Raw genomic sequence first — 20,523 nt, forward strand, 5'->3', positions numbered from 1 at the left:
CGCATCCACACGTGCGGAGCTACGAGGAGTGACTAGCAGACGACAGCGCCGAGGAACATGTTCCATTCCCCGCCCAGGGCCACCGCCGTCGTGCGGAGGCATTTTCTTTCGCGGAGCCACCGCGGGCTATCCCCACAGAGGGGCGGAGCCTAAAACCGGTCACGTGAGTGGCTCCCGCGGGCCAAAAAGAGAGGGGTTCTCCGTCGTGTGAATCCCGCTTTACGCGCCGGCTGCGCTCTCCGCCGCTCACCCCCTCTCCTCTCCGATAGCGAACACTCTCTCGCGAGGGGCATTGGATTGGATTGGATTGTATTGGATTGGATTGGATTGGATTGGCTTGGCTTGGCTTGGCTTGGCTTGGATTGGATTGGATTTGGATTGGATTGGATTGGATTAAAGTGGATTGTGTTGGATTGTGTTGCGTCATCCATGGCTTAACCGATGCGCAAACAAACGAGGACGAAGAAGGAACCAACACGGACAAGCGCACTCCGTGCGTCATCGCCGCGGCAGACGCGCTGGCGCCGGGGCATGTGCAGTACTCTCTCTTCCGCGGTTTCCTCTCCTTTGGGCGCGCTTCGCATATAACCGGTGTACCGTTCTCCGGCGAAGCAACATCCACGCTGGGCTCAAACACCTAGAGTCCATGCCGCTTTACAAGTACGCCAACGCCGTCATCGACTGGGACGGGCTTACGCAGTCCCCTCAACGTTATGCGCGCTATAAAACGCGGTCCCTTTGCCGCTCCGCCTATGCGTCGCATCTACACAGGTGTTCCAGCGATGGGAGGTGGGAGTTTTTGTTTTAAAGCAAAGCTTTCTACCTCTACCTGCCAACGCTTGTTTCGTGGCATGCGGGACAAGAAACTCCCAACGCGGCTGCGGAGGAAAAAGCGGTTTTCACTCACGCAGCACAGTTTAGATGGCGCGAAGAATTTACCCAGCGTTTCCCGCGCACTCACGCCGACGGTGGCATCGGCGCGACCCGGATTTGTCGTCTGCTTTAGCGACGGTTGTTCTGGGGCTGTTTAGTAGCAGCTTTGCGGCTATTGCGCACTTCCTTCGCACGGCTTGATTATATTGTTCGACAGCACCTCTTGTGTAACGCGGACACGACGGAATTAAGGGGTGTACGGCAAAGATACGTTAAAGATTGGTTTGCAGGGCACAAAAACAAAATGTAGAGACAACATACAGACATCTGGACGCTAAACAAACATTTTCGTTTGCGCACTGCTTTCCAAGAATGGGAATCCGCTTTCTAAATTGGTGAATACCAATTCAATTGTGTTTTAACAGGTATTACAAAAGGCGAAAGGAGCAACTGGTTCTGATAAATAGCGACTATAAAAGTACCCTCAGTTTTCTCGTTCTTACCAAAACTACTCTACTGACTAGTTTAAATCGGTATAAATGGGAATCACTAAGCTCACAATGCCGAAATGTTTCGGTGTCCGCCCTTGTGTCGCGCGGTGATGTAGCCCCGATCTAGCACATCAGGTTGGCTAGGTTCCGCTGTCCCACGCTTCCAGTGACGCTCCTCAACGTTTTATTTATGCCGGCGCACTCCGGGGCTACGGAAGCGGCGTCCACCGCTCTAGCCCGGCCGTGGCCGTCGCGTCTGGGTTGGCGGCAGCGCCCCTGCGAATTCTAGGTAACGGCAGACAGAATGTATGATTTTACTCTTTGTAAAGCCACGTGTGTGAATTCAAATGATGTCGCATGGGAAATCGTTGTGGATGTGGTTTACAGCTTTGCTTTCCAACCACCTTCACAGCGTCGATTGGAGCCATTTTTTTACAATTGCCTAATGTCTACGGCTGACGTTACGTTTAATGCGTTTTATAGCACATCGTGTTTCAATTTTGCATCACAATATTTCACCACTGCTGCGGCAGTGTTTGGCCTTGCGTCGTTAGACGCTAAATCACGAGATCTCGTGTTCCTCATTTATTTTTGATTTTCATTTTTGATTTTGATCATTTATTTTGAATAAAAAAAATTGGACAGTCAAATGGGCATCCAAGCGTCGCCAATTTCACTGTCTTGTCGCGGTCCAAGGTTATCTATTGTCACACCGACACATTTGTTGCCAGCTGTTTATTTAGCGCGTGAGAACGGTGTCTGTTACGCGGTCAAGTGCCAGAGGCAAGCCGTGACAGGAGCGCGGCCATCGAGGTACATCGGGTCGGTCTTTGTTCGGCTGGCAACCAGGACGACCTTCGCGACGTCCCCTGAAACAGAAGCAGCGTTGCATGTATTTAACCAAACCACTAGAACGTGTCCCCACAAAATTGTCGCATCATTCCAAACCGATTGTCGGGTTTAACGCGCCAACGCCTCGCCGGCGATGAGGCGCGCCGTAATGGAGGGCTCCGGAATAATCTTGACAACCTGGGGTTCTTTGACGTGCACCAAAATCTCGTGTCCCTTCATTCTCATGGTTAACTTTGGCATTATTTATATTATGTATAGTGTAAGGTAGGACGACCTTTTGACCACTTTGGATAGACAAAGAGGACTCGGCATTTCTAGCGAGAGATTACAGCATGATTTGACTGTCACGGGAGTATTTTTTCCAACTTGTAAACATTGAGGGTTTCCTGCAATGGCGTGTTTACAGAAACCTGTTAACACGACAGGATATCTGCAAAGCGCGTTCCATTGGCTGCTTGTAGAAAAAAAAAGCACTACACGAAAAAAATGTTAAGACCGAAGAGACAAGCTGCGTAATTGAAAGGTTTCAAGCTTATCTAGAAGGCATGATTGCGAAATTGTTTGCCAGGACTAAGCACTTTGGTGGCTAACCCCGAACCCCGATACCAAGGCTTCATCCTTGCGTGGTTATGCGCTTTGAGGTGAAGGGTAAAAGCCTGGAACCGGGGCTGTCAAGCTCCGGCCAACAAGATACCTGTCCGTCTAGGAGGCAGGAAGTAGCGGGACCGTGAAAAGCAACACGGTAAGGCCATTCGGCTGGATACCTATTTCCGCGAAACACGCCTTCTTTCTATCATCATCACCAGCAGCCTATCTACGCCCACTGCAGGGCAAAGGCCTCTCCAACTGATCTCCAATTACCCCGTTCCTGTGCTAACTGCGACCAATTTATCGCCGAAAAATTATTGATGTCATCTGCCCATCTAACGTTCTACCGAACCCTGCAACGCTTGCCTTCTCTAGGGATCCAATCTCTTACCCTTAATGACCAACGGTTATCTTGCCTTCGCATTACGGGCCCTGTCCGCGTCCATTTCTTATTCTTAATTTCTACTAATATCGCCTTAACACGCGTTTGTTCCCTGACCCAGTCCGCTCTCTTCTTGTCCTTAATGTTACACCTACCATCTTCCGCTCCATTGCCTGCTGAGTTGTCCTCAATTTAAGTTGAACCCTCTTAGTGAGCCTCCAAGTTTCTGCCCGGTGGGTGACTACCGGTAAGATGCAGCGATATATATACTTCTTTCTATATTCTTCTAGATTCGTCTAGATTCTATAATCTAGATTCTTTCTATACTTCTGCTTTGTTTTTATCATCCGGCGGCGCCCGGCTGTGTTATTAGTATTTCTAGCTAAAGTGCATGTATTCTTTCCTTTCTTTGGAATGCCGCACGGGCTATGTTATTTTATTAGTGAGTGTGTTGTGCCGTGGCGTCACTAGCCCAGAATAATCTTTTTTCATCTCGTAGTCGTTAGACGTTTCGAGAAACAGTCGAGCCGAAATATAAATACTTCCTTGGCAGCCGCCATGGTATTTGATTTGCCGACGCTCGCCTGTGCACGTCACTTTGTTCGCTGCTACTTCGCCTTCTGTGTATTCTTTGAGTTGTCAGGGGGCAGAATTTCGCGCCAATAAACCGGTTTTTCCTGTAACACAACTGCGTAAACTTTGGCTTCGTGACACTGTGGTGCTTTGTGTCATGCCATGAGGTATTTTCCACCAACCCTAAGCAAATTCATTCCCGAACAAAAGTTCAGCAGCAAGGCACTTCTCCCCACCCCGCCCACTTGCTGTGCCCTTCACAAAACAAGCAACTTTCTGCAATTACTAGTGATTCAGGGAATCAAATTCAGTGAGAAGGAAATTTGATCTAATCATCACAAAAGTATTGAGAAATTCCTGAGGAACAGACTTCAACGCAGAAGCAACATTTCCCGGAGGTGTTCTCGCCTAAGCCCCACGTTAAAAGCAGAGAAATAACCTCCTCATCAGTGAAAAAACAGACCGAATTTGGCAATTTGCTAAATAACTGTAAAACGAGGGGAAATGAGATGACTGGTAAATAAATGTAACAAACACCGCAGTTTAAGGGTTTATTCTATAAAATAAACTCGCCAATGACATCAAAATTGACCTTTTGAAAATGTTATCAGAGGAGGGAGTAGAAGCTGTTTAACGCATCATGATAACGCGCCATGGAAATGACATTGCAAGACGAGTTGTAATACCAACGTGCAATCATACAGTCAACACGAATCGGTTAAAGGAGTCTTTATCTTCAAACCAAACCCTACGACATAGACAGAACCGTCAGCCAAAACCAGACCGTACACCCCGAACAGACGCAGGTGTTTGAAGCGCATTCTTTACGGCCCTGTTTCGAACGCATTTCCCGGCACGGTAACTTGTGCTGAATGGGCATAGTATGGCCGCCCCTAGTAGAAGACAAAACCAGCCAATCAAACTTTAAAGCTGCGACGACACCATCTCGCATTCTGCGGACCATGCCAGAAGTTCAAACAAAAGAAAGCATGTTTGTCGTCTTCGTCTCCCCCTTGGTCTTTTTTCGCGCTGTGTTGCTAAAAGAAAGAAACACTCAACGTCAAAGTACACGCTCCTCCGTTTCGGCGGTGCGTGTGCGTTGAAAAACTTTCGCATTCTGCCATAGTGCTATTCCACTTGATCATTTCTACCAATCGTAGAAGGCGTGGCATCTATTGTTATTTCTAAATACACAGCAGAGGCAACAAAACGCCGCCCAGATGCGGACGCCGGGATGGCCGAGTGCCAAATCGGCGCGGAGCTCCAAGTGTGCTGAACACTCTGCCTCCAATTCTGTTTTGGCTGGATACGAGGAGATGGTCTTGCAGTAAACATCCCGCGGATCGTTGTTTGCGTGAGCCTACTAATGCTTTCCAGGCACCACCCGCGCTATAAGCCCAGCAGGCGTGCTGTTTGTGTTGATGTGGTAAGCGGCACTCATTCTTTCCAGGTGACGTGACGCATGGCAAAGCGGTCAATAACTGTGGCCCAGCTTTGAACGAATTCAGTTGAAATGCCCCGACCGAGTCTGCACGTTAAACTTGTATCTTCTTGCCCAGGCGTCAATATTCGCTCGGTAGGATCATGACTTGACTTCACTGAAAGCTTGTGGCAATAAGCTATGCTATCATGTCCTCACTGCATCCGTAGGTCCGCTGTATTCAAAGAGACAAAAATTATCTACACCTTGGGTACCCATTCGATGCAGTAAATAGATGCACCGCATTTGCTTTGAGCAATTATCACTGAGGTGCGTTATTATTGTTTATAACTTCTGGTGCGGGAAAAGAAGCTGCTCTACACAAAGCTACCCAACCCCTCAGAGTTGTCTTATGCGGAAGTTGCCTCAAAGGGTGGGGGATTATTTTATAAAACTGTAATAGTTTCTTTTTTTGAGTGGACGGTCATGTCCGACTGTTCTGAGAATGGACACACATATGAACATCATGAGAGTACTCCAGGTACGATAAATATTAGTGCTCCAACATTACCACACCATCCTTAATTAGGGCTCCCAAATTTTTCCCAAAATAAATATCTTACGCACGATGCACTCGAAAAATGCTGACAGCAAAAGCCTGCCTCCTTCTAAGAGATTTTATTCCGCAGGGAACCAGTGGAAAACATTATAGTACGCAGTTCAACAGTGAAAAACAAGACATCCTCACCGAAATGCTCCAGCAATGTCGCCTCATCTGTACTTCGTGGGGAAGCTGCAAAAAATGTATAAAGTGCGATTCACTATGTAAACACATGTGGCGATGCGCTGATATCAATATTATCTATCTATCTCTCTCTCTCTCTCTCTCTCTATATATATATATATATATATATAATATATATATATATATGTGTTTGTGTACATATGTATGTATATATATAGTCTCTTGCAACAAAGCAAGCCACCAACAAAGGTGTTACGGGGCAAGGCAGAAACGACATGTCAAGCACGCAGCCAACCCAGGCTATCTCCGGACGTTCTCTTCCTTTTCTTTCCGGCGGCTAACCTTCAGCATGGTAATGTATACATTGTTTTCAAACAATACTTGAGCGTCTTCAAATACTTCTGCTAAGTAGAAAGCTTCTACGTCCGCGCTCAAGCTTTGCGCAAAGGTTACATTTGCGGGTGTATTTTGTTTAACACCAAGAATGGTGTTAAACAATTTTCGCATATACAAGAGCCGGGAGAATTTACACAAGAAGACCATTTTAGAACTAGAGCTCTGACTTAGGAGTACAAAACAAACAACACTAAGAAGTTTTGCGGGCGACCCTTGATTCCGCCTACTCTACGAAATAAATTCTGTTTAAGCTTCTGGTTGTTGGGCGTGTCGATCGCTGCCACTCGCTCAGTCAAGCCCAGTCATTTGGGTATTGTATTATTGATGGCGGGAACTTCTTGCAGCACAATATGTTGTCACTCAGGATGCCAGGAGCCACTGGAAGAGGTAGGCGATGGTGAAAGAGCCAGTTCAGGATTTGCGCACTCCTTTGTTCGCGCTTGTGAAACATCGAAATAGTCACTGTCTTAAAAGAACAGTCTGCTCTTGATGCACGACAGTACTGCACGACAGTAAGTTTTTTGCTGTTATGACTTGCCCAGCGCGGAGTATCTCTTATTTCTGATAATTCGGTATGATGCCGAAGAAGTGCTCTAGGAAAGAACCATACTCGTCGGGTGATTGTTTCATCGATCTGGGGGACATTTTCTGGCGGACATTTTCTGGTTGCTTTGATTGGTGTGCGACCTGCCCGCTTGAAATGTCGCAACAGGCCACAGTTATTGCCCTTCAGACGTTTCGGCGGGCAGGTTCCGCTCGCGTGTGTGGTGTACCCGTTTTACAGAACACCTCTGACGGTATCCCATGGGCCACACGAGGTGTTGTTCCGGCTTCGATTTCTTGGAACTGAAGCGCTATGCGTTCTTCCGCTGGGCATAAAAATCGGGTCTGCATACGGGACGCGCCGTTGCAGACGCTTGTTTTAAATGCAGAGCATTTCAGTAACTCACGGTGTCACCCGCGTTGACGTCCGTCGTAGTCCGCAACGTCGTCCGCACCCCTCCCCCTACACTATATAAAAAAATACTATCCGGCGCCTGGTTTCGATCCCTCGACCCTGCGGGCGGAACGCAATGTACATGGTGCTCTACCCACTGCGCCACAAAGCCGACACAGAATGGGAGGCTACGGACGCGCCTTATATCCTTGACTCATTCAAACTACGTCAAGAAGCTGCTGATACAACGCATTCACTACCACCAACTCCCCAAACACTAAACGTTAACGCAATACACCCACCCCCTATGCGATGCATTTACTCGAGTCCCCCTCGCGGGGAGATGGGCCAAAAACAACGCGTTGTGGACTGCGCAGTAATGTGCCGGCAAGTGCGAGAACCGCTCGCGCTGTTCGTTCAAGGCCGGGGGCGCGCGAGCACTGCGAAGGCGGGAAATTTGAACTGCTTTGGACAAACCTCCGTTCAATTCATCAAGAGAGAAGTGAGACAGGGAGGCGAAGAGCGTGATGGGTAGTAGCAGTAAGCGGATAACGGTGCCACATTCCGTTATGGCGAATCACTGCTCTGCATTTATGACAGCTTTCACGTTGAGTGGAACGGCTTTAATTTTTTTATTACGGTGAAGTAGTATATGTCTCAACCCCAGAGATTCCATTCCAGCTAAGCTAATTTACTCAGAGCCGCTCCGAAGCTCCTCCACGCCACCCCCGAACCCCTCTTTCACAATGGTTATCACAACGGTCATCCTCCTCGCCGCCACCGATGCCTCTGTCATAATTTGCGCAGTCGGCTGACATCGGCCGCGGCGCCTTTACCAGCTGATTGCGGAGAATCAACAACAGCGCGAATAGGTGTGAAAATGCCCGAAAGCCTCCGCCACCACCGCGGCCGTTGCCGCCTCTAATTACACTTCGCCCAGTAGCTGCGGGTTTCTGCCGGTTGAAAGCAACTTGACCCATTGGAACGCCGGCGTGAGCACAGTTCTTCTTTTGCTTGGAAGCCCTTCCGAGCGACATTGTCGCGTCAGCTGCCCTCGTTGACAAGCTGGTCATAGTTATTCTGCCGGAAGAATGATAATGATCTTAGTCTGGCCGCATATAAAGTCTTTCTCTCTCCCTTCGCAGCTGTATTTCACGCCTGATTATGCGCCCTTCCACGGTTGCCGGTTTAGGCGTGCACAGATTTGCGGGTAGAGGGAGGTGGCATGCACGCACAGTATGGCTCAATGCCGCTACCGATGACGTACCCGTGTGCTGGTGGGAGATTTAAACCTGGGAGTGTCATGGCTCAATGCGCGCTGTAAGCTGTCCTCCGCAATCGAGGGGTTTGGGTCTGGGTTGGTGTGCTGCACAGAGAATAAGATGCCTACGACTGTGCAGCGAAAGGGACAGCCACGTGTCTGTCCGTTAGAGTAAAGGGCGAGGTCTTTGAGGTGTTAACTAGCTTTGGGACAGACACACGTCGTTCGCTTGGAGGAAGAAGAGCGGAAACCGAAGAAACGTCAGCCTGAACAGAAATGTGAACCGACGCGAAAACGGCAAAAGGCCGCTGCCGCCGCCATTACCAGCTCAAGTTCGAGCTGGTCGAGTAGCTGGAAGTTGAGTTTATCCCTCCGGATAAACAGAAACTGGCCCGCTTGGAATGCCGACGGGGGCCTTATCACTTCTTCAGCTTAACTGGCTTTGGTGATTTCTTGGTGATTTGGTGATTGGCGTCATTTCTTTGGTGATAGATATTCATCGAGAAAAGGTTGCAAAAAATATCACAGTAGCTGTCTTCCTAGTTGACACCGTCGCTCATGAAGCTATTCGAAGGGAAATGACATTTGTAGGGCTACGAGGTCGGATGCACACTTGGCTCTCTGACTACTTGCAGAATCGGTATTTCTATATGACCACGAATGAAGGCAACACAGGGTGGCATGAGATTACACAGCGCGTCCCTCAAAGCGGAGTTCTAAGTCCTGTCCTGTTTAGCATCTGTCTCATACGCATCACAAAAGTACTACCCCAAGGTGTCAACATATCTCTCTACGCTGAAGATATCTGTGTGGGCTTCTGGCCAAAACCGGAGAAGTGTATGACCGAACTTGCAGAAAGCTCATCTTGCAACTCAAAAACAACTTAGTACCTGCGGATTGCTAATTTCCCCAGAAAAGTGTGCCGCAGTTGCCAATACGAGGTAGGATGTATCCCGCTATCCTCTGGTCACAAATAACACAGAAATACCGTACGTTCACAGCCATAAATTTCTTGGAGTAACATTAGATATCACTATGTTTGGCCCCTCATATCCGTCACCTCAGAGAACGCCTGCACTCATTTATGCCCATTTTCCGGATGCTGCCAGGAAAAACATACTTCTCAGTGTCTTCAGTGTTGCGGCTCTATAACACACTTTTTCTTGGCTTTCTACGGTACAGCCTCCCAACGCTGATTGGTTTGTCTAAGACAAACTTTAAAGTGCTATATTGTACACAAGCTGGAGTTCTGCGCATATGCCTGGGCCTTCCAAGAATATGCCTGAGCCTTCCAAGAGTTCTGCGCATATGCCTGGGCCATCCACGAATGAAACTCTCTGCAAAGGAAGGTGCATGTCAGCCCAGACACTCCAAGCTCAAGAGTTCCTCCGCACGACCTTCCGTCACGTAACGCTGTGTGCTGACCATCCCCTCGCACAGGTGTCTTCCCCTCATGTACGGAGCCTCCTACCGGCCAACTTCGAACGCCCAAGCAAGCCTGCCTTTCCCCCATAAAAAGTTGCACCATGGGATAAATGCCTCACCATACCAGGTATAGGCAAGAAATCATCTCTGCCTGAACCAGCTTTGTAAAAGGTCGCGCTAGAGCATATCAGCTCCCGTTATCTTGGACAAGTCCACGAACATACAGAGGGGTCCATGTAGTATGACTCGTCAGCTATTGGAGTGTGTATTCTGTCGGTGGGACTAACTGTTAAAGAGAAACTCTGTCACAAGATGTCGTCCACCTTCACTGAGGTAACTGCTGTCAGGGAGGCACTCCTTCACATCACCAATAATCCTGCTCGGCAACGGGTGATATTTACCGACTCGCGGAGTGCACTGCGAGCGCTGATAAAGCCATCCAACCGCTGCAGCGAACTTGTGCGTGATCTACAGCATTGCACACACTTGGAATACGAGACAGGCACTGCATCTCGCTTCAATGGCTGCCCGGTCATTCCTGCATCCAGGGGAACGCGTCTTTGACGCAGAAGCGAAAGAGGCGCACAATCTGCTTGGTATAGTAGAATTCCGAATTCCAGACAAGATGAGAGTGTGGCCGTGAATGCACTGGGATAGAACCTGCAGGTGCCAGCTAGGCAGAAACCTTTTAGGATACCCTTGACTCTGCACGCGATTCACCCTCAGTGCAATTTCCAGTTTCCGCGAGGCCTACAAAAGCAAACAGAGGGTGTCCTTTACCTACTACGCCTGAACGTTGCCTTCAATGGTGGTTTTCTTTTCAAAAAAGGCTAGGCGGATTCGCCATTGTGCTTTTTGTTCTCTGTGGGAGAAGACATACGGCAAGTCTTGTGTTACTTCCCACAGCATACAACTCAACGCGAAACAGCGAAAAAAAAACGCTTGTGCGACTGGTACGGGGAAACACTTTAGAGCTGCATCACTTTCTTCGTCTATGGCAAAATCACGCTGACGCCGCGCGAGGGGCTAAGGCTCTCTCAATTTTTTTTGTCTCACTCGGGGTTAATCGAGGTTCTTTAACATTTGGATCATCAGATTTTTTTCTCCTAGTGCTGTAAATTTTTTCTACGGTCCGAACTAATGTTTTTTTTCTCCGAATTATTCATTCTTGCTGCGTACTTCTTCCACTATTCTTTTCTTTTTTCGCCGCTCTAGGTTCGCCCACATCTGAAGTAGCAATCCCCGCCGTTTGTGGGGCTAACCTTTTCCGGGTTTATTAAAGCTTTGTATATCTCTCTCACTGCCTTTGATGTTACGGTTACTGAGGACTACCGTGTAGTTACCTGTACTTTTACGGCCCCGACATCGACTGGATTTCTGATGGGTGTTGCGAAATGACCCAAAGTTACAGAAAATGCTTTTAGTTTTGAAGTAACCAATGTTACTGCTTCCTTCTTTTTTGACTGGCACCCCTGATGCAAAGTAGGCATTTTATTCGGAACAGACGACACGCCGGTGCACTTACCCGTAAACCAGGGAGCGTCGTAGATAGGTGTCCACATCCCGTACGAGAAGCCGGGAGCCAGGAGGGGCTTGAGCACGGACGCATACCTAACGAAGAACGTAACCACGAGCAAGACCAGGATGCAAATGAGGACTGGTTCCATACGGGATGAACAGGACACTCGAAGCGAAGAACCCTACCGAGGCACGATAACGCTGCCTAAGTTGCGAGAAAAAAATAGCTGTGGCTTAACTGAGTTATGCGTGGGTGTGCGTAGCGAGAGGTACGGTTAATATTATTGGTTAGCTTGGTTTTCTGTAGCGTCATATCTTTATCGTTTAGCATCGTGCCGATAAGCTTTCCATATCTGACGACGAATCCCACCGAGCCACCTCTTCTATATATGCGATGCAACGTCGGCTCCTCCTCTGTTGTTGCAACCAAGTTTCAGTGGCTACTCCTCTGACGTCATGCCAGATGGCGCGGTGAGCGGCGCTGCCAGCATCGGCGGTTGCTAAGCAACCACTTAGCTCGCGGTGCGTCCACCGGCCACAACAAAACGGTGAGAATACGGCCATTGTCATCATCATCATCATCATCATCCTCATCAGCCTATCTACGCCCACTGCAGGGCAAAGGCCTCTCCCATTATTCTCCAATTACATCGGTGCTGTGCTAACTGTGACCAATTTATCCACACAAACTTCTAGATCTCATCTGCCCATCTAACCTTCTGCCGCCCTCTGCTACGCTAGCCTTCTTTAGGGATCTACGCTGTTACGCCTAATGACCAGCGGTTATCTTGCCTTCGCATTACATGCCCTGCCCACGTCCATTTCTTTTCTTAATCTCTACTAATATGCCCTTAACCCGTGTTTGTTCCCTGACCCCCTCCGCTGTCTTCTTGTCCTTTAATGTTACACCTATCATTTTCCGCTCCATTTCACGCTGAGTCGTTCTCAATTTAAGTTGAACCCTCTTAGTGAGCCTCCAGGTTTCTGCCCCATAGGTAAGTACGGGTAGGATGCAGCTGTCATACACTTTCTTCTTCACCGAGAATGGTAGGCTGCTATTCATTATCTGAGAATGTCTGCCATATGCACCGCACCCCATTCTGATCCTTTTATTATCTCTGCCTCATGGTTGGGATCTGGGGTCACAACTTGGCGTAAGTAGATATATTCGCTTACCACTTCCACTGCCTCGCCACCTATCTCAAACCGCTGTGCTGTCCCGAGGTTATTGAACATTACTTTAGTCTTCTGCATATTAATTTTCAGGCCCACTGTTCTACTCTGTTCGTCCAGTGCGGAAAGCATGCTTTGCAATTCGTCCCCCGAGTTACTTAGCAAGGCAACGTCATCAGCAAATCTGAGGTTACTGAGGTATTCTCCATTAACCCTTACTCCCACCTGTTCCCAATCCAACGTTCTGAATACTTCTTGTAAACATGCTGTGAATAACATTGCAAAGAATGTGTCTCCTTGTCTGACACCCTTAATTATAGCTATTTTACTGCTCTCCTTATGGAGGATGATGGTAGCTGTGGACCCATTGTAGATATCCTCTAGTACTCTTACATAATGCCAATCTACCCCCTGGTTCCGTAATGCCTGAATGACTGCTAGGGCCATTGTAGCTCTCGCTAAACACCGCAGATGTAGCGGAGTAGAAGGAATCAACGCCTGTATGGAGGTTTAGCCTTGGGAAGAACCCTTATTCCAATTGCGGTGCGTGCATATCTGGTCTGCGCAGACTTCGGCACAACAGGCGCACACCAATGCCTTCGCCGTGCGCCGAAGTACGTATATTCTACGCGCGCTTAATCCAAACCACGTCATTATTACGCGTCTACGTGGCTCGGACTTCGTATTGGTGCGGGTTCAGAGGACCGCAGCGCGGTGTTTCTCGCACTCCATTTTCATGGCGCATCCACCTACCACGCCAATCCTCCCTTGCATTTTACCGGACGAAGAATTATGTAAGGTTAACAACTTCCCTGTAAACTAATTCCGCCAAGCAAATTAAACACAGCGTAATGATATGGTCGCCCTAGAAGAGCCTCCTGCGCAGATAGCTGAGGCAGTCACATAAAAAAGTTAGAGGCATACCGCACAGTATTCTGATCAGTCCTCGACTAGGGATGACTTTTATGGAGTCTACACTACAAAAAACACGTCGCGAAAATACAGCGGCTGCAACGGCTCGCTGCGTGATTAATCCTTTCCTTTCTGTCGAAAACTTCACATCATCTTGTACGGATATGTTTGAACAGCTCGAGTTAGAGCCACAAAAGAAACGACAGCACATTGCCCGGCTGAGGTTTCTGTACCTGCTGTTATCAGTGGAGCTGTTTAAGTTTGACCTTGGTCCAGTTGTGCTAGCGAAAAAAATACAACAAAAAACCTGGCTACCTGCAAATGGGGCGCTACCACAGCTAGGGTATTATAAACCGGATTTGGCTCCTGCTCGAGTGTCAGCACAAGGGGCACATGTGTAAGCACCCCCTACTATACCATAATAAAGGTGATAGTCTTTCTTGGGCTACTACCCGAACATTATCCCACGCTTTGCATTTGTACGCAGAATCCCTCCCTACCATCCATACCTCACGCTACCTTCACCAAGTGGGACGAGGGGCTCGCCGACTCAAGCGCTCAAGAACAGCGACAGGTGGCGGATAGGGCAGAGTTGGCCCTCAGCTCCGTTACCGGAGCCCCGGATTAGGGGAACCTTCTGTTAATAAAGTTATTTCTGTCACCCCCACTCCCTCTCTCTTTCTCTCACTCTCTCTCTCTCCCCTAATCGAAGACCCTCCTGTCAACACACGGCTTTCGGAACTTGCCCCTTAAAGTTCTCTAGGATTGGCAGGCTCTCTCTCTCTCTCTCCCTTAGTCGAAGACCCTCCTGTGCGCCTCAGACGGATTTCGGAACTTGCCCCTTAAAGTTCTCTAGGATTGGCAGGCCCGGATAGTTTTGTAACAAGCCTTCACATCTCTCTTAAAGTATACCACGTTAGCCAGCTCTAGAAGACGCAAAAACCGGCCTTGCGAACTCAGCGTCTGCAGCGCGAACTTGGTGCCTGTACTCTCCAATTATGGAGCGAACGCACGTGAGGTGGCGAGGAACAGAGCATGCGAGAGATCGCAGGAACTCTGGGCACAGTTTTCTCGAAGGTCGAGCTGGCCGAAGCCGGGTGCTCCTCCCAAGGCGCGCACCCCCGTTAGCGCGGTATCTTAAATAGCGGTGCTGTGTACATCGACACAAATCCGTCCGGCGTGGACAGAAAACCCATGAGGGCACATCCGAGCGTGCCTTACGGCGACCGCCTGGCGTCGCCGGCGCGGCGCACCCGGCACGACCCTCACGCTGTGCCTTTAGAAAAAATAAAGCCGTTCCATTCAACGTGAAAGCTGTCGTAAATGCAGAGCAGTGATTCGCCATAACGGCCTGTGGCACCGTTAACCGCTTACTGCTACTACCCATCACGCTCTTCGCCTCCCTGTCTCACTTCTCTCTTGATGAATTGAAGGAAGGTTTGTCCAAAGCAGTTCAAATTTACCGCCTTCGCAGTGCTCGCGCGCCCCTGCCTGGAACGAACAGCGCGAGCGGTTCTCGCACGTGCCGGCACCTTACTGCGCAGTCCACAACGCGTTGTTTTTGGCGGTCCCATCTCCCCGCGATGGGGGCTCGAGTAAATGCGTCGCATAGGGGGTGGGTGTATTGCGTTAACGTTTAGTGTTTGGGGAGTTGGTGGTAGGGAATGCGTTGTATCAGCAGCTTCTTGACGTAGTTTGAATGAGTCAAGGATATAAGGCGCGTTCGTAGCCTCCCATTCATTGTCGGCTTTGTGGCGCAGTGGGTAGAGCACAATGTACATTGCGTTCCGCCCGCAGGGTCGAAGGATCGAAACCAGGCGCCGAATAGTATTTTTTTTATATAGTGCAGGGGGAGGGGTGCGGACAACGACGGTGCGGACTACGACGGACGTCAACGTGGGTGACATCGTGAGTTACTGAAATGCTCTGCATTCAAAAGGAAAAACCTAGCGCACGTGAGCCCGTGCCAAGCGGCGAACGCCCGGCATCTTCCAGGTTTGCGCGTGGGCTTACGGCATATGATGAGCTCCCGCCGTCGTCGTGCCCATCGCTTAGCGATCGGCGCGCCAAGGGTCCGCCGCGCGGAACACGATGACGATGAATCCGTCAAGCCATCCCTTCCGAATCCGCACGTGGATACGGCCACCGCACCCCCTGACGAATAAGTGGAGGTCCACCAAGGCGAGTACGCGCTACAAGAATATTTTCCCTATGTGGCTGTGCCGTCGGAATACGATGACGAAAGGGATGCCCACAATTGCTACGGAATAAAACACTATGTACTTCGGTGGTCTTTGCTTTACATTACCGTCTTAAACGGCTTTGCACTGGTGGGGTCTGGCTGCTCCCTCTCTCCTTCGATCCGCTCTCAGATGGGGGGAGAAGGTAGGTCAACCCCCCGCTCTGCTGTTTCACCTGTCTTGAACCACGAGTACAAGCCGCTGCAATTTTTTTCTAAGTATTTTTTGCGAGCTGCTCAAGTAAGCAAGCAGAGGAGAACGCGCAAACCTGGTTGACAACAGGCGCTTCTCGCGAGGCGCACGCTAACGCGTGCTCGGTACGTTTTCTTGGTATTTCTTTGTTCCTGGTAATGCTCGAAAGCTGAACTAAAAGCTTAAACAGCTGGGCAGTCAGACTCGTCATTTATGTATGTTGGGGGAGGTGGCGATAAAAGCAGTCGTTATTGTTTTCTGTAACCAGGTTCCTCCCAGGAATGCCCATGTACTGAGAGCAGCCGACAATTGCTTAAAGGGACACTGAAGTGATATGTAAACATTGCGGGATTACTAGCGCAAATTGTAGTCCGGAGTCCCCAGGCCATGTTTCGACCACTCTAGGCGCGTTTACGCGATTTTATTTAGTAGAAAAACTAATTCGAAAATGCTGTCCTCCTCTCTTTACGCTCGCCCATTTTCTGTGGCGTTTTCGTGTGACGTCAGGAGGGGATGAGGTGTCAATTGGCTGGCTGCGCTACTGCACGGCTCCCCGGCCTTCAGACAGAGTCAGTCGGCCCAGCGTTTCGTCCGCCGGCCGCCGGCGGGTCGTCGCAATCAAGGAGGTTAAAAAAAATTGCTTGGTCGCAATTCGTTCGCTTAGTTGAAACGAAGCCAGGACACGTTTGTGAATGGAAGAATGTGCCTTTCTTTACTTGGTTTGTTTGTACCGTCAGGCTCAATTTGAAGGTTATCGCCGGAGCACCGCGCAAGCGAGACCACAGCGGCGTTCCGTGGCACTTTTTTTCTTTCGCGAAAATGAGATTATGCTGCCCTCCCTCGCCTTTTGGCTGTTGCATAGGATTCGCTCACCCCCTTCTGCAAAGGCCGACTGCCGCACTTTTTTTCTTCATTCCTTTTTCGGTGACGTATCCGGGTTTCGTTCCTCGGCAACCTGATAACACCGAAGATACCTCGGCATTGCGGAAGCAATTTACAATTTTTTTACACAATGCCCCGGCATGCCGGCATAGTTACCCTGAGAAGGTTGCGTATCAGTGTGAAGTATGTCGATGAAAGGATATAGAAAAAAGAAACAAGTGCGGCCTTTATTGTTTTTGACGGCAGTGCGCGCACTGCCTGGAACAGCCACGGGAGAAGCAAACCTGGAATAATCTCGTTGTGGCTGATGCTAAAAAGTGTCACGCTAAGGCGCTGTCGTCGCGGTCGGTCGGTGCTCCCGCGATAACCTTCAGATTGATCCCGACTGTACACTGTATCTACCTCCAAGCCAAGGTCGCTTCACACAGGCGCTGCACAAGCGCACATGCGACGCTTCGCTGACTGGTACGCCAGTAGGAAAATATAAGGCCTCTTGAAGGCTGGAGAAGAGTCAGCGAAGTTAATATAGGTACTAAATAAATAAAATCAACTGATATTTTTACCGTACAGCGTAAAAGTAGGGCGCGGGAAGCACTTTTTTGCGCTGGGCGAACAAGAACAGCGGTCAGCAGCACGACTACGCATCTGCGAACGCTTTTCCGTCTACGAAATGCAATTGCTAGACGTGAGCTACTGTGGAAACTCGGGCGACGCTTACTGCACGAGCGCAGTACAACAAATAGTCACCTAAGCTGCTTGAAATGCCAAAACTAAATAAAAGTGTAAACCGGTTGTGCAGTATATACCTTATATTAGGGAGGCCTGCGGATCCGGCTTTGTGGCCGAGTGGGTTGAGGCGTTTTGTAGTTCACCGCAAATGTTTTGCAAGTCACGAGTTCGAATCCCCGCGGGTACGTGCTTTTTTTTTTTTTTGTAAGTTAACTTTTAAGTTTTCCGCCAATGTTTTCTATATTCAGTTCACCTTTTTTTGGGCCGCAACGTTCATGTCTACGCGAACTAGTTCACAAAACACGCGCAGGCTGGCACTGGCGCGCTAGCGACTTCTCGTTGGCGTGCTGTTGCCATAAGCACCGACTGCTTGCAGGTAGTGGGCACAGGCCAGAATGAACAGACCCTTGGGCTGGTGCGAACACGCTTTTTACGATACAGGCTTGAGGGAGGCAAGCTCCAAATATGGGGGAAAAGCGCACGACATTTGGGCGTCTGCGGGTACGCGGAGGGCGTTCATGCACTGCGTAGGTCTCGGCTAGTGAATGCTACGATTACAAGCCGTCCTGGGAGGCTTATCTTGTGCATTTTACAGCCGACAACATGGCAGAAGCGCGGTACGATGATTACTGAGATATTGAGAATGCCCATCCAACAACGCCATTGGTTATGTTTTACAGAACCGAAACCGAAACCGAAACTTGTTTGATTGCTAACCTTGGGCATCGTCCAATCACGGCGCCCCTCCTCTCAACGTCACAGCCTTAGTTGGTGCGGCCGCCGCAAACCGCGCATGGTAGTTTTTCTTCTTTCGCGCTTTGTAAAATAATTACCGATTTGTCAACCGGATAAACGATGAAAAGTGTGCTAATTTGAGCCAGTCTACGCAGTGCAAGCAAAAACGGGAGCTTGACAAATTCACTTCAGTGTCCCTTTAACGTCCACAACTTCCCTGCGAACATAAATAATGTTTGACAAGTATAGTGAAAACCGGCGGGATGAAAACGTAGTCTGATCGGCCAGTTGTCATATAATTAGTTTCGAGACACTTTTGATATAACAAGAGCTACAGCCGTAGCAGCCGATTATCACATTTTTTTTCATATAGGTACATAATATATGAAGCGCGACGTTATAGTTCATCATATAACTTTGCGCCCATTATTACCCACAGTAAACGCTTTTAAGGCGAACGAGGGGATCATAAGTTGGTATGCTGAAGAATGACAAGAGTGACTTACTTTGTCCTGTCACGCTCTGGTACGGCCGTAAATCCAGATCTGTCCCACACGATGTCGAAGAGGCCGGCGCATTCCCTAAGTGCGAAAAAGAATCCATTTACGATCTATTGCTTTATTTAGGTAGTAACAGACGTCTTAAACATCAAGTACGCCTTCATAGGAAGGTGCCCTAATTGTCACATGCAAAGCTGCCGTTTTCCTGCTGATATTTTATTGCTTATTTCGCTTAATTGCTTATTTTTTACTGCTTAATAATTTTTGATACCTCCGCTAATCTGATTTTATCCACCATACTAAAAAATGTCATGCTCTTATGCTTTGGGATGAGCTCCTTTGTATTTTGAGTTAGTTTTCCAGCTTTTTTCCCTCATGCTGCTTCTGAAATAGTCGCTGCTGACTCAGTGATTTCTGTTAGGTTGTCATTTATGGTGTCGACAATGTCCTCGCTGCTGCCTTCTGAAAGCACGAATTTATTCTAAAGGGTTATTTTAAACTCCGGCGACCTGTCTTTGACTGACTCGATGCTGGGTTTCTAACTTTTTTAATTTCCTTTTTTTTCCTTTTTCGAGATTTAGCCTTACTTTACATTTAACTCTCCTATGATCACTGCCCCTAACCTGGCGACCAGTGGGAGATACTCCTGTTCACCTGTCGAACTGAGGACAAACTGGTGGTTGTGACCAGGTCAATGCTAAACATGACAGAACATGGACTCCTGGACTAAGGGATAACAATTACATTATTGCTTAATAAAGTTTTTTTTGCGTCTTTCCGCCAAGTTGGACAAGAAGTCCGCATTGAAAGTAACCCTACTACTTGAGAGCGCTTTATAAAACGTTCCTGAATAGGTGGGGGAGATGGCCTTTCTACATATAACTATGCCTGACGGTAATCGCGAATCCCTCCTCAGTATATTGCTCCGGGAAGCTTTACGTGTTCATGAAAGGAAATCTGTACCCGCGTTCGTTCGATTTGTCGCTTACCTTGCCCGTCAAGGACTACGGCGTACTCACCGAGCAGAAAGGGTCTCATACACTGAATCTGATGTGTAGATAGATCCCAGTAAAAGAAATTGTCTCCTTTACACCCGTCTTTATTAAAATCATCTTGCAACACAACAAGACAGACCTTTTTCTGTGGGAATAGGTGCGGACTCTTCCAAACTCTGGTAATGGTGCGACGGAGGTATGCTGATCAAAAGAAGCAGCGCCATCGTACCTCAAAGACTACAGTGAGTAGTGATTGCTTGGTATCCTACCCTCGCACATTCTGTCAAAGTAGCAGCCTTGAGAACAACTGCGTGTACTTTTTTTCTGCAGTAACATGTAAACTGGGTATATTGCTCTGGACCGGATGAAATGTCACGCCATTGTGGGCTGAGCCGTCACTAAGGGCGGAGTATCGAGACCGGGTATCAGGGTTGCCTTACCTTCGGAAATCAAAGAAATTGCAGACAAATACTCGTAGTCGCTGGTCAGGAGTCTGAGTAAAAAGGAGTACAAAAATCACTCAGAAACAATTACCCGGGTTTTCTACGATATGCGAAGCATGTACGGAGACTTCCAACGCCAGTTACAAGAACACTGGGATATAGTTACAGCTGCTTTACCGTGAGTAACGTCAGCGTTAGATACAGCGCCGTGGTTCAAGCAAACGTAATTATCGGCATTACGCCCCAGTCGCGCCAGCGCGA

The 20,523-nt window shown here is 48.7% G+C and overlaps 1 protein-coding gene across 1 annotated transcript in view; it reads right to left on the bottom strand.

Moving 5' to 3' along the window:
* Positions 1-2,081: 2,081 nt before the first annotated feature.
* Positions 2,082-20,523, bottom strand: part of LOC144157793 (putative thiopurine S-methyltransferase) — a 36,722-nt gene continuing 18,280 nt past the window's right edge. Inside the window, exons 4-8 of the mRNA XM_077688552.1 lie at positions 20,260-20,312; positions 18,831-18,905; positions 11,469-11,554; positions 5,928-5,972; positions 2,082-2,233 (exon numbers count right to left, since the gene is read on the bottom strand). Coding sequence (XP_077544678.1) covers positions 2,127-2,233; positions 5,928-5,972; positions 11,469-11,554; positions 18,831-18,905; positions 20,260-20,312 — 366 coding nt within the window. The 3' untranslated portion in view covers positions 2,082-2,126. The remainder of the gene's footprint in view (positions 2,234-5,927; positions 5,973-11,468; positions 11,555-18,830; positions 18,906-20,259; positions 20,313-20,523) is intronic.

This window comes from Haemaphysalis longicornis, unplaced genomic scaffold (assembly GCF_048455015.1).
Source record: "Haemaphysalis longicornis isolate Haplotype H1 unplaced genomic scaffold, Haemaphysalis longicornis Haplotype H1 scaffold_10, whole genome shotgun sequence".
Lineage (NCBI taxonomy): Eukaryota > Metazoa > Arthropoda > Arachnida > Ixodida > Ixodidae > Haemaphysalis > Haemaphysalis longicornis.